This window comes from Mustela nivalis (genome assembly GCF_964662115.1).
Source record: "Mustela nivalis genome assembly, chromosome: 15".
Classification (NCBI taxonomy): Eukaryota; Metazoa; Chordata; class Mammalia; order Carnivora; family Mustelidae; genus Mustela; species Mustela nivalis.
In genome coordinates, this window is record NC_139034.1 from 5171268 (window position 1) to 5186284 (window position 15017).

General features: G+C 38.2%; 1 protein-coding gene across 3 annotated transcripts in view; it reads left to right on the forward strand.

Annotated features, from left to right (window-relative positions):
- Positions 1–9049, forward strand: part of FGF9 (fibroblast growth factor 9) — a 34760-nt gene extending 25711 nt beyond the window's left edge. For all 3 annotated transcript variants that reach the window (XM_082701701.1, XM_082701700.1, XM_082701702.1), the window contains exon 3: positions 5675–9049. In XM_082701701.1, the coding sequence (XP_082557827.1) occupies positions 5675–5920 (246 nt within the window). In that variant the 3' untranslated portion in view covers positions 5921–9049. The remainder of the gene's footprint in view (positions 1–5674) is intronic.
- Positions 9050–15017: the final 5968 nt, after the last annotated feature.

The window sequence follows — 15017 nt, forward strand, 5'->3', positions numbered from 1 at the left end:
TCAGATGGGCTCCAACCTTTGAACCCCCAACTGCCCAAGTAAGCTGCTTCTGGTGAGAAGGTCATTTGTGTTTGTTTTGTTTAGTGTTTGGTGAGGGAAGGAGTGGAGAAAAATGTCAGAATTTTTAATATTCTCTACATTTTGATGAGACCGAAAGAAAAATTGCCTGCCTCCTTGCTTCATTTTGTTTACATTGGCCAGACACAACGGATTCAATTGTTCCCACAATTCCAGAGTCATAGATATGAAAGCAGGCCCATCTGGAATAGTGGGAATTTGAAAGAGGTTTTGAAAGAGGGGGCTTACAGTGAGCCATGTCAAGGGCACAAGGGGGTTGGCTCTGAACTGGAGTCTAATAAAATAAGAAATAGTGCCCTCTTGCCTATTCTCCTCTGTGTTTGTTGCTTTCTGTCTATTTGGGGACCTCTCCCAGGAGAGAAGAGTTAAAAGACCTGGCTTCTTATTAATGGTCCTTTAGTCATTATATTTAATCACCCCGATCCTTGCAACAACTCCCATTAAGTCTTTACTGCTAGATTATTAATGAGGAAGAGTACATCTGTACGAGTAATTGTGGTTGAGGGAGGTTTAAATACCATGACTGTAATAAATGGGAGATATGAGAACGAGGGATTACATCAAATCATTAACTTACAGAATGTTTGGAAACTCTACTATCAAGTTGGTTTCTGTAGAGTTGCTGACCTCAAATTTATGGGTTGGGCTAGTTTGCGCAACTAGTTTAAGTGACCCATTGAGTTGAATAAATGCAACCATTTTGGGTAGTGGTTAAAGCTACACCATATATATTTATAAATAGGTTTATAAATATGTAAACATAAATATATTTTTATATGCATATAAATATGGAAATCATGTTTTAAAATGATAGCATGACATAAGCCTATATGTTTTCCATGAGAACTGTTGAGCCTTACATTTTGAAAAATTCTGATTTCAGTTTTTAAGTGGGTATAGATATGAATTGGGCATAATAAGGCCTATGTGGATTACATATTTTCCAATTGTCTTATATTTTAAAGTGGTATCTATATGAGTTTATGTCTTATAACATTCCTAAGCATTCTCAAGAGTGTGCTGTAATTTTCACATTATTATCTCATTCTTTGGTTTTAATAGGATTCATAAAAGTTTTGAAGTTTTAATTTCAGTTTTTCCCACTGCTTAGAATTTGATGATATAAAATGAAAAGAGGTTTCCATAGTTGCTAACATTCACCAGATTTTGTTCCAAAGCATGGATTTTAGTAGACTTTTGAATTAAATCCACATTCTCCACCCAAGCCTAGTGATATAATCCAACAGTTCAAAGATAGGTATGCCATAAACAGCTATAGTTAAATAATCTAAAAAAAAATTAAAACATGGAAATACAATAAAACAAGAATTGATCACTTTATAGTGGAATACTCTATAAACTGTCTGCATTGGAAACATGTGGTGAGTTTTAAAACATCTGAGTTCTATAATTCTAAAGTGTAGAGTTGATTGGAAGGCAGAAGTTTTTTTTCCTCCTCTGCATATATAGAAGAATACAGGCTAATATGTTTTTGCTGTCCCAATTTGCACTCGTTTGCTTATTTTTAATTTAGAAAAATCACTGCAAGGTACAAATATAAAGTATAGTCACCTCGACTAAGTATTTTGTCACTGAGTTCTAAAGTGCAATCATAAAGAGAGCAATTCTGTAAATCTTGCTATTTTATCTGTCTGTCCAAAACCAGAAGTCACACGTGAATGTAATCCCCAATAAGAGGAAGAAATTTTTTAAAAGCATATACATGGCATAAAAAAGGAACAGGCTCTTTAATTCTTAATGATCATTTTAATTTTTGAGGTACGTCAGTTTATCTGAGTGACATTATACTAATTGTGTTATAATTACAGGAGCTGAAATGTACCAGCGCTTTTTCAATGTAATGTCTGCACAATCTCATTTAACTTGTTAACTGAAGTCAGACAACTCTTCTGTGTAGGAGGCAATTGAACTCTTAACCATCACAAAAAGTGCTGGCTATAGATAATACTGTTTTAAATGGAATAATTCACTTCATTTTTCTGGGTTGCCTAGAAAGTTCTATTATGTGTATGTAAAAAAATGCTGTAAGAGCCTGCTAGGGGAAATAGAGCAGTGTTTTCTGAGCAGTGAGAAGGCTAGTTCAGTTTCTTCACTTATATCTTTTTTAAAAAAAAGGTTTTTTTTAAAAATAAGTTAAAAAAAAACAACCTCTCAGAACATATACAATGAGAATCTTTTTTTTTTTTTTTTAGAGATTTTTTATTTATTTGACAGAGAGATCACAAGCAGGCAGAGAGGCAGACAGAGAGAGAGGAGGAAGCAGGCTCCCTGCTGAGCAGAGAGCCCGATGCGGGGCTCGATCCCAGGACCCTGAGATCATGACCTGAGCCGAAGGCAGTGGCTTAACCCACTGAGCCACCCAGGCGCCCCAAGAATCTTTTCATAAATTCTGAAACCAAATGTGTTCCCTTGCTAGATTGTGCTGTCCCTACCACTGTAGAATTTTGTTTATAATTTCTACCTAGTCATCCTGCAAAGCAAATATTGTTTTCTAAAAATTACCTTTTGTTAAGGCAAAGAAGTAAGGAAGCATATATGAGTCTTAGAGTAACAATTACTTCATGTAATTCACTAGCGTAGTCTGCGAGCCCTAGTCTTTCCCTTGCTTGGCCCTCTGTTGTGCCTGGCCCTTTGGAAATAGCACCAGGAGCCAGTCTGGAGGAATCACAGTGCTTAGAGAAAAGCAAAAAATCCCAGAAGGAACTGGTCTCCAGAATGAAGGGCCTCCAGTAGGGCTCCTAGAAACTTCTTGCTCAAGTGGCTTTATTCCCATAATAAAGAGATCCTTTGGTACAGACCAGGGGCAAGACATTTCACATCTGGGTCCTGCTGTCCCATGTATTTAACAGGAGAAGTTGTATTAGCTCTTTTCCAAAGTTCCTCCCTGTTCCTGTGTTATGATGTTAACACAATGTCAACAACCAACATAATGTCTCACTGCTTGTTTATGGAGGGCTTCATCTGTGCCAAGCATGTTCATTGACTGCGTATTTGTAATAGCCCTCTCTCAAGATACTAACCTGCTTTAAAGTTGAAGTTACTGAGGCTTGTACAAGTTAAGTACGTAGTCGTAAATGTCCCACAGCTAGTGAAGGGCGAAGCTGGAATCTGCGTGGGCCTTCGACGCCACAGCTGGGCTCTTCACTTGTGTGCAAACTACCTATCTTCTGCTGAGGTGACATGTCTGTGTTTCTAATCCAACAAAGTCCATTTTACTATAGTTATGATAGTTCTATAAAGCAAACAGGACTAGTACGTAACTCATGGTTCCAAAAGGAGACAGAAGTGTTCTATTTTTTAAATGAAATGTCTGTCAGGTGATATGATTTCCTGCTGAGAAAAAGAAAGCTTCAATTGAGTTAGTTTTTCATGTTTTTTGAGGAACTAAATGTTCAGCATGCAGTTCCGTATGCTGGTCCATTTTATTAGGTAAAAAAAAAACAAAAACAAAAACATAATTTGTTTGGAAAATTTACTTAATCACAGCAAAACCAAACCAGACATTTTTAGCCAGGAATAATCTTGTCTGTGAGGAGAATATTTATTACACAGATGGAAGTAACGACTAAAATAGCTGGTAATGTCTTTAACACACTATTTTTATTTCGTCAGTCTTAATGGAGATGAAAGAGAAATCACATGCAGCCTCGTCCTCCAGCGCAGGGGAGGGTAGAGGTTGTGTTTTCTCAGAAGAACGAGCCTTTAGGTTTCCATGTGGAGTGAGGTGAGGGGCTGTCTGGCCACTGCTCACCCGCTCCTTCTGAGGGTGGAGCTTCTCCTGGCACCACAATGGGTAATCCAGCTGAGCGGGGAGCTCCACATGACTTCTCACTCCCCACAATTCATTTTGTCCCTACAAACCCAACATCGGCATTCCAAAATTTCCCCATCGTTTCTGTCCTTGACAGACGCGTTGTTTTTCCTTTTGGCTTTGCCCTGTTTGATTTAAGAAAAACTTGTCTAGTGAGGTAATATTGTGTCACAAACCCTTTCGGGGCTTGGAAGAGGAGGTGCCGGCAAGCACTGTGTGCTTTGGAGTGGGTGTTAAGCCTTTAGTTCATGAAAGAAGTAGGGGAGCCGGCCTCACATTAGACTGTTGATTTTGTCAAATTCTCCCTTCCTCCCTTTGCTCTCCTGATTTACTCCATTGCGAGGACATGATGGATTCTCCCCAGCTGCCCTCTCTGAACTCAGTGTACTAAACTGTGTCTCAGGTGTGTGCAGTGAAAAAGGACATCTGTATTTTGGTGATGTCTAGTTTGCTGTCTTCTGGGTCTGAATGTCAGAAAGGGAAAAACGTCAAATGCCCTTATCTGTTCTGCTGTTTTAAGTCTGTGCATGGACACGTGTTGTTTTCTGGTTTGTTTTCTGATTTATGTAAGGTGCCAGAGCGGCAAGAGCAAGGGGAATATTTTTAAAGGTCATTATATGTTCATTTTTTAAAAGTACCATCAAGGAAGGTATTGATTTGAAAAGTTGCGGTCCAGTGGTAAAAAGAGCAGAGGCCATTCAATTCCGTTGCCTTGTTTCTCCTTCAGAGGATAGCATTTGTGACTTGGGAGTGCTCTTGGTTTTGGGATGTAAGGTGTCTGTTGATTCTGGTCACGACTACTGCCCATGAGACACATGACTGCAGGAGCCCTGGGTCGTGGGTTAAATGGGACCTAGAGTTTTATAAAGCTCCGGTGGAGGGAGAGGTGTAGTACATTTGTAAAAATGTGGAACCTTCTAACTTTGAATGTAGGAATAAGTACAGCTTTTCTGTTGGTAGCTGTGTGCCTGAGAATGTGGCTTTTTACGTTGGGGGGCTCTTTCTGTCTAAATTAAAGGAAGTAGGAGGGCAACAACAATTGTTTTTACTTCTTTGTATTCAGGAAGACTCAGTCACATAGAAAGCATTCTATCTTGAAATGTGGACCGTGGATTAACTGCATCAGAATTCCCCCAAGGGCCTGTTAAAAATGCATATTTCCAGACTTTCTGGATCAGAATTTTAAAGGGTTGGAGATTGCAAATTTGCATTTTAAAGAAGCATCCCAGGTGATTTCTTCCTTAACCCTGAAGTTTGAAAAGCACTCTTATGGAGTGGTAAGTAAACTCTCCTGCTTCAGAGGGCAGAAGATATCCAACCTCAGTGCTAATGTTGAGCATGTTGGTCTACACTGCAAGTACTTTATAAAGCATATACTAAAGATGAGGCAGTTATCTGAACTTTTGGCTTTGGCTAAGACTCTCCCTCGCAGGATGCTCGCCATCCTAATTGCTGCTGTAAAAATGAGAACAACTCATAGCATTGGTCATCCTTTGTTTGGCTCGTTCAAATAATGGGCATATGAAAAAAAAAATCTAATTAGAAAATGGAATCTTTTGCACTTCAGTCAGCATGAAAAGCAATTAGCATGTAGTTAAGTTTATACAGTCAAGCACTTTTGCAAATACACCACAATGGTTAAAATGGGTTAAAATCAGTGTTTTCTTACCAGAGTTATATTATGTCATGATTAAATATTGCTTTAAATACAGAAAGCAGGTATTTTGTCAAAATACTTACCTTTTTGTTTGTCTGTTTTAACAGGAAAAACTAACCCAAGAGTGTGTATTCAGAGAACAGTTTGAAGAAAACTGGTATAACACGTACTCTTCGAATCTATATAAACACGTGGACACTGGAAGGCGATACTATGTTGCATTAAATAAAGACGGGACCCCAAGAGAAGGAACGAGGACTAAACGGCACCAGAAATTCACACATTTTTTACCTAGACCAGTGGACCCCGACAAAGTACCTGAACTATATAAGGATATTCTAAGCCAAAGTTGACAAAGACAATTTCTTCACTTGAGCCCTTAAAAAAGTAACCACTATAAAGGTTTCACGCGGTGGGTTCTTAATTGATTAGCTGTGTCATCACACCAGCTCCACTGTTGCCAAACTTTGCCGCATGCATAATGTACGATGGAGGCTTGGATGGGAACATGCTGATTTTGTTCTGCACTTAAACAGGCTTGTCCTCCTGGAGGACCGCCGCTGCCCACTTGCTTGATTTATTGTGAGAGGACGAGAGGGAGACTGAGCGGGGGTGTGAGTGTGTGCGTGGATGAGTAGCAGGGGAGTTGGAAGAGAGAAGCAGAAGCAGAGAGGACCGCGGCCTGATGCATGCTGGGATTTAGACGCGCTTTTACATTTTTGATCAGTTGTAATTCATCTTGTATCAGCACAGCTGCCATACTTCGACTCATCAGGATTTTGGCTGGTGGCCTGCGCAAGGGTACGCTGCATTTTCAAAGGCATGGAGGGTGCAGTCTTACTTAAAGGACTTTTTCAGTTCATGCTCACGGGTGGCATCCCGGTGAATTTAAAGCAAAGACCTCTTAGTTTAAAAAAAAAAAAAATTAAAAAAAAAAAGGAAAAAAAAAGAAAAAAAAAGTTAAATTTATTTATAGAAATTCCAAAGGCAACATTTTATTTATTTTATATATTTATTTATTATATAGAGTTTATTTTTAATGAAATATGTACAGGCCAGATAGGCATTTTGGAAGCTTTAGGCTCTGTAAGCATTAAATGGCAAAGTCCGCTACGAACCTGTGGTAAATTCATGCAAGTAAATATAACGGTGCATGGATATGAGAAATTCTAATGACCCTAATGTACTAAAGGCGACAATCTCTTTTGTGCCCGTATTATTGTAAACTTATGCACATCATTCATGACACTGAGTATTCACTCTTCAGACTGCTTGTTTCATAGCTTATCCCAGAGGATTAAAGAAAAACTGGGTCTCAAACTTTTATTCTGTGTCTGTAATATTTCCTCTCTCATAAGTGACTTATTCCATCATTGTAACTTCACGGTTGGAAAATACAAGGGTTGGCATATATCCTACGTGTTTAAACCTATTGCAGAATATACCAAAGCTGAACAATTAACTATGCTTTTATTTTAGTTGGCCTCCAGGACAACAGGACTAACATCAAACATTATACTGATTTAGAATCCTCAAAAAGGGGGAAAAAAAAAAAGAGCTTCTGTAGCACAGATTAAAAAAAATTTTTTTTTTTAAGGGACAATAGGTTAAACAGGATCATTTTTGGAGACTTTTTATTTGTACACTTGGCTATCAAATATGACATTATACAAGCATCATAGGGGTCATTGTAACATCTTTTATAGAAAATTGCTTTTGGTGTGAACCATCATAATACATGGGAATAAATAGCACCCTTCACGTAAAACTTACAAAACGAGACTAATACATCTTCATCAGTAATGACAATGAGGGGGGAAAATATTATACCTATTGACTGTGTTTTGTTTTTAAAAATGGTCCTCACAGCGCTCAATTTTTTTAGAGGGGAGGTTACTATATAGAATATCTTTTACAAGGCTTTTATAACATTTTATGCTGAAAAGCATAAGAATACATATTTCTTTAGTAGCAATAATTTTGGAACTTGCCCTTGGGCAAGGAAGACTATTTCTTACTATATACTAAGGAGAAAAGAGCCAAATTCTTAAAGCAATATTTAAGAAAAAGGAATTTATAACAAATTCTCATACCACATATAACACTTTCTAGCCAGTTATGTTGGGAAATTGAAAGTGACAGTTAAAAAATGTGTTAGGATTTATGTAACTAATTTTAAAATTTAATATTCCAACTTTGTTTTGCTCTGATGCACATTCTTTATGAAAAATAAAAATATGTCACTGTTGAGTTAAAGCTGTTTTGAAGTAGAAGCGCATGACTTATTGCCATGAGCACATGTGGCCCTTCTATAGTCAGAGTTCCAATATGTAGCAAAGCCCTCCTGCTGATGTGCATTAAGGAAAAACTAAGTCTAACGTTTGGAATTAAGAAATATTTGGGGGGAGGGGACAGAAGCAATGTAAAATAGTTGATTTATGATAAACTCAGAATGTCCTCTTCATTTATTTTCTTGTTTTTTTCTCTTTCAAAACAGAAATTACATTTAATTCCAAGATGTAGTATTTTTTATTTATTACTTAACCCTTTGCTGCTGCTGAAATGTGCACATAATCAGGCTTTAGTTTTTCCAAAAAGCATTTGCTATTTTTGGCTGAAAACATTAAACATCTGACCACAGGGAAGAAGCAAGTTTCTAGGATGTCATAGGTACAATACTTAGCACTGAAGAAATTGGTTTTGGGAGGTAGCCAAAAGTAATCTTAAAGTAGCATGAGATGCTAGATAATCGGCCTAGAGGAAAGCAACTGGTTTGCGAAAAAGATTAAGATCTCCATGCATTCCTAGAAAATGCTACTTTAATGTCTACTTTTGGACTTATTTTGTTTGGGTACCCTTTTCTTTTTCTTTTCTTTTTTATTTTTCTTTTTTAAAGAAAAACAAAATGTTATATGCTTTTGGCAATGGATACAATAAACTGTAATGGTTTGTAAATAAATAAATATTGACTTATGCAATTTATGTAAATAAGTGTTCTGGGAGAGTAGTTGGCTCAGGGTTTTGGCTGGGGATTGTCCTGTTGGGCATTAGAGCGGGTGGGTTTGCATCCAGTTCTTGTCGTCAGAGACCCAAAGCCCATTGGATGGCAGCTCCGAGCCACTGTGGAATGGGTGGTTCCAGTTTTCACAAACAGATGCTCAGATAGCCAAACCACTATCTTATTGGTGCCAGCACTTGCACCTTGGTCAGAGACTTAGCGGGCATGGACTGAACCACCCTCCCATCTGTCATGTGAATGTCCCCAGGCAGTGTGAAGGACATACTAGGTCAGTGTTGGGGAACCTGTCGTGCCAGGTCCTGTGTTGTAGATAAATGAATGGCTTTAGTTTATGGTGTTTTCCTTCTATTTCATCTCATTAACACTACAACATTGTGTTATTTACTTGATAATCTGTAATTGTATGTAAATACATACAGGATTATGTAATTTGTGTAAATACATAATTACAGACTTTTGAAAACTGGTATTTTTTACTTGATGTCCATTTTGGAGCTGCTTCACATTATGTGCCTACATGAACCAATGGAATTTTAAAAACATGCTCTCCTTGCTCTTACAGCTGTTGCGTGTGTGTTGAGGGGATGGGGGGGTGTGGGGGCTGGAGAGGGACGAACAAACATATCCAGATGTCTTTTCTTTTCTGTAAGCATTAGATGAAGAAACGAGTAATCTGGGATAAAGATTTATGAACTCGCAGCAAGCCAAACTCAGCGTATGCACACATTTTTGGGGATGGGTGAAAGGACAAAGGCATATTTTTTGAGGTCAAATTCTGTTTGCTGCATCATTTGACCTTCACATGTGCTGAATTTAGATCTACTGTCTGTGGTCACTTGCACGAAAGAGCAATGAAGTCGCAGGGGTGGGGAAATAGGCTAGATGGATTCCAAAGATGTGTGACCACCTGGCCCCCTCAGGTGTGCGCATGTATACGTGTGCTGTATATGTAACATAATGCTCTGGGGGTTCCTCCATAGACGTTTCACATTTTAAAATTGATATTTTATTGGTAAAAGTGGAATGGGGAGGGATTATGACAATAAATAGCACCTACGGTGTGCTTTGGTGACTGCTTTTTCTTAGGTCTGTAGGGAACTGGATCCCAAGTTTTAGTAAGATAAAATGGATATGCATCCGTTGTTTAAGTTTAAGGTGTACTGCGTAAGGATTTTACTTACATCACCACAATAACTTTAGTTAACATCCATCATCTACCAGAATTTTTTTGATGTAACATTTTCTTCACCAGACAGACACATGCAGAAATAAGAAATAACCTTTTGTTTCATTTTCATTGGAAGGAAAGTGAAAATGAGTATTCTTCATGTGTATGCACCCTCTTGCTTCTTGACTTAGTCATCAGGCTGAGAGACACTGGGCTCTAAGGTTGGATGATTATTGTGACGGCTACCAGGGAGGCAAATGAAACACCAGAGTGAGGTCTCTGTTATTTTGGTTAATGGTCAAAGAAGATTCTTTGAGTTCTTATTACCCACCAATTACATTCCATCTGACATCTTGGAAACCATTTTAAAAACTTAATTTTAGTTGAAAAAAGTTGTAGGCATACCAAATATCTCAATAACCCTTGGCAAACTGCACTTGGAACCAGCTCTCTCTCTTTTTTTTTTTTTTTTCCTGTGCCTTCTGAAGATACACATTCTTGGTTATGATTCTCATTGTTATTAGTGGACTTAGCCAGGAATACCTGGTACTGGGAACTAAGGAGTTAAAAAGCGTATTGAGGACCTTCAAAGCTGAACACTTGGTCCTGCCCTCCTCCTGCAGGGGAAGGACAAGCATTGTCCACGGTGTTCATGGGCCAGCTTGGAGACACTTATTTTTAAAAACATCCATGCAGGCTTTTTCCTAACTATTTTGTGGGCTGTTGCAAAACATTCTGTAAGCTCCACCTGCCTGTTGCCTCTGGCTTCTAGTGTATGCATATGGACAGGGTAAATGACAGCTTTGTGAAATTTTTGTTTCTGACTAATGAAAAGAGGGCTTTACCTAGTCTGTGCCAATATTAGAATTATAACTCTTCTCTCAGAAGGAAGCCATACTCTAAACATCTCTTTATGGTTGACCACAGTCTTTTCCCCTCCCTCTCTATTTCTCTTTTTCTTCCTTGCCTCCCATCCCCTTCCTTCGTTTTATTGTCTGGAGCTGGCATCAGCAATAAATAGACCCAATTCCTGATGGCACCCACAGAATTTCAACAAATGCCTCCTTGTATATTGGATGAAGACGTGGTAAGGAAGATACCAGGTGCTGTGGGGGCATAATGTGCTCAGTACAGACTTACGGCTGGTGATGTCTAAGGAGAAATGCGAGAGATGATAGGAGGTGCAGAGAAGACAGTTGTAGTCGCTGGCATTCTTTTATTTTATTTTATTTTTTTATTATTTTTTAAAGATTTTATTTATTTATTTGACAGACAGAGATCACAAGTAGGCAGAGAGGCAGGCAGAGAGAGAGAGGAGGAAGCAGGCTCCCTGCGGAGCAGAGAGCCCGATGCGGGACTCGATTCCAGCACCCTGAGATCATGACCTGAGCCGAAGGCAGCGGCTTAACCCACTGAGCCACCCAGGTGCCCCAGTCGCTGGCATTCTAATTGGGTCAAAAAAGTGCTTTGTCCTTGGAGAATTTGGACTCATTGCATCTTTTACTGGTGTCTCCTGGATACCTGTGACTTACTCAGCTTGAGGATATTAAAAAGTGCTGGCTGATTGGCTGATTGGTCTTGGAGGGTCTCCAACCCCTTGTGAAGGGGCATTGGTTCATGGAGATGACCAGAATCAGTTTTTGATTGGATCAGCTCTGCGGCCCGGTACTTTCTGAGGCCATGCTCTGAATGCTCTTTTGGTGGTTACTGTCGGTTTCTGTCTAGAGGAAGGTGGCTCTTCGTTTTTGTTAATATTACTCACTTCGGTTTTCCTCCTCACATTTGCCTTACATCTCAGGCAAAATCCATAACATAATAGCAATGAAAATATAGGTTAATAGGATATGTAGAATAGTATATAGGATATATAGGATAATAAAAGAGGTACTGTATAACATAATTTTTTGAAAAAAAAATTTATTTGAGAGAGAGAACAGGGTGGGGAGGGGCTGAGGGAAAGAGAGAGAGAGACTCTCAAGTAGACTCCCCGCTGAGTGTGGGGCCGCACCCAGCACTTGATTCCGGACCCTGATATCAGGACCTGAGCCAAAACTAAGAGTCCACCGCTTAACTGACTGCGCCACCCCGGTGTTCCTATAACATAATTTTTAAAATATGCACTTCATTCTTTCAATAAATATGTATTGAACAACTGCTGTATAATATGGAACAGTGTTGAGGATATGATAGGGGAAAAAAACAGACATTCTGATCCTAAATACCAGGCTAGATTCTATGTCAATGATTATACAAACATATAGTACTTGTTTAAGATACTGTAAGACTGGAATGTCCACATTATAAAGTAATTAGGACAACACTTCCAATTTTCCATGAACTTCATTTTCTTCAGCTATGTCAGTTGACATATTAATATATTAAAACTCAGAGGCAATCCCATTCAAATCCTATTGTTTTAGCATTTTAAGAGAATTCTCAGATTTGATGATATAGATTCTCTCAGGAGATGAGATCCTTCTTGACAGTAAATGGATTTCATTTGAAAGAAAAGCCAAAACCAGAACACTGTTTTATTTTTTCCTTCTTTAGGAAAATTCAAAGGAACAGGCAATAGAATTCTAAAAGTTTAACAGTTGTAGACTTGTGAGGTCTTTTTTTTTTTTTAAGATTTTATTTATTTAATTGACAGAAACAGTGAGTGATGGAACACAAGCAGGGGGAGTGGGAGAGGGAGAGGGAGAAGCAGGCTCCCCACTGAGCAGAGAGCCTGATGTGGGACTCAATCTCAGGACCCTGAGATCATGACCTGAGCTGAAGGCAAAGGCTTTAACTGAGCCTCTTTAACTGAGCCTCCCAGGCACCCAGTTTTGTGAGGTCTTTTAAGGGTACCAGAATTCAGTGACACTAAAAGAACTTTATAGAGCGTTGGAAAATACTTTATTTCCCATAGAATTCACCTCAGTGATATATAAGTGGTCATATAACCATAGCTTTAATAGCAGAGAGATGAAATTATACATCTTTCTTTTTTTTTTTTTAAAGATTTTATTTATTTATTTGACAAAGATCACAAGTAGGCAGAGAGGCAGGCAGAGAGAAAGGGAGAAGCAGGCTTCCTGCGGAGCAGAGAGCCTGATGCGGGGCTCGATCCCAGGACCCTGGGATCATGACCTGAGCCAAAGGCAGAGGCTTTAACCCACTGAGCCACCGAGGCGCCCCGAAATTATACATCTTCCATTGTTTGTCTTTATCAGAATGACAAATCTGTAGTTAATTGGCTTCTCCTTTCCGTGTTGCTTGCTTCGATCTCCTTTTCTGTTAGAGCGTGACTGCCCACGCTCTCGGCTCTCCTTCTCCCTCTCCCACACTTGTTTCGGTACATGGTACGGAATAAGTAGACGGAATGTGATGGATGGTCTTTGGAATTTTCCCAGGAGAGGTTTGTGATCCCGAATTTGGCTTAGCAAATGAAGACTAATTGAATTAGAGGAGTCCCCAAAGCAGGCCATTATTGGCAAGGAGAGAAATTCCACCATCAGGAGATAACATCATAACTATCCTGGTTGGGTAAGATCTAAGAGCAGGGCTTTTCCATGATGCTGCCATTCACCTGATATCTGAAGTAAGATAGATTCAAGTTATAAATGACTCTTGGGTAAATGGGTGAAAACTTAGAAATCAGGCTATTTGTTTTGATGATCTGCTTCAGAGAAGCAACTTTAAATTTTGTGGTGACTCGAATGTGCCTGTATACATGGTTCCTGTTTCTTCCTCCTGGAATATTTTTAAGCAAGACGGCTGAATTCTACTATGCCCATCTCAGAGCTTTCATTTGGTTCCAGATGCAAAATGCTCATTTAAAAAAATATATCGATATCATGTGGGAGCGTTGCATTATTTTAACAATGCTTCCTGTGGAAGGAAGGGAATGAACCTGCCTGAAAATATAGTTTAGTCACATCTAGCTCATATCCCTGAGCCATGGCCCTATTCTGTGTTCCATGTGGTCCTAAATGTGTTCTCAAACACATCAGTACCTTGAAATGGCTGAACTGAATCTCAGATTAGTTGTGCTACGTCCTAATTAGCTGGTTAGTATAGATACTTGGGTCATATATATATATATATTTTTTTTTTGAAGTAGGAGAAGCTCAGATTGTAAGAAAACTAAAAATAAAATGGAAATAATGAAAACATTACTGTGATTTGAATAACTAAAAGTTATTTTTTTGTAGTCATGTCTCTTTTATTTATGTCTTTTATTTATTTTTTATTGTCTCTTATTTATTTTATTTATTTAAGTCATGGTGCTTTTCTTTATTTGTTCTATTTATTTATTTTTTGTGTCATACCATCTTTGGTGCTTTTATTTTTAATAAACTTAAAAATTATTCAATGATTGAGTTTTATTCTTAGATAAACCCATGATTTTTCAATATGTCTATATAATACCCAATGGATGATTTAGAGCCTGACCAAAATTTGAAGGAAGGGAACTTTTCACTGAAACTCATTAATTTATGCAGCAAGCAATTATTGATATATACTATATTCTAGGGATTATGAAAATAAAAACAGGCTTGTTAAAATTTCTTTTCATATACAATATGATTATTTGTCGACTCACTTGGCTTATGCCTACCCCTTGTAAAATTGTGTTAAACTAATTGTCATAAGTTTTTCTTCTTATATAAAATACTGCTTCTTCTTGGAGAAGAGGACTAGGATGTGGTTTGAAGCAGAATACCATCTCTTTAAAGCAGGTACTTTAAATAATGGACTTAAGCCATTTGGAGATCTTCTTTTGGTTTTCATTCAACTGGGTGTTTAAAATTGTCCCCAAAGGAATTCCTTCTTGGTTTGACTTTGAATTAAAAAATGTCTCTGAAAAATAAAACAAGCATAAAGTTAATATGATGTCATTTAGCATACCTTGTTGGCATGTTTTATAATGATTAGTCTATATTTTTAGTTTAGAACAGCAGTTAAGTTTCCAAAATTCTTGTGTGACTGTTTTTATCTCAGAAACATGTGATGGCTTGTCATGAGGCTATCTTATTTGGGAACCACACCCAATGGTTCTGAGCACACTCAAGGAACTATATTAAGGAGCTTGTGACAAATGTATGACCAATTTATAAATACATTTGATTAGTTACTGCCTTCTAGAAAGGGCTGTACACTGATCAGTACATGAGTATAGGGAAATAACCTGAGGATTGAGAAAGGACCACCCTCAAGGATGACAGGTAAGAATATTTGGAGCTTACAAAGAATAGTGACTCTTCCCACTGGCCATAAC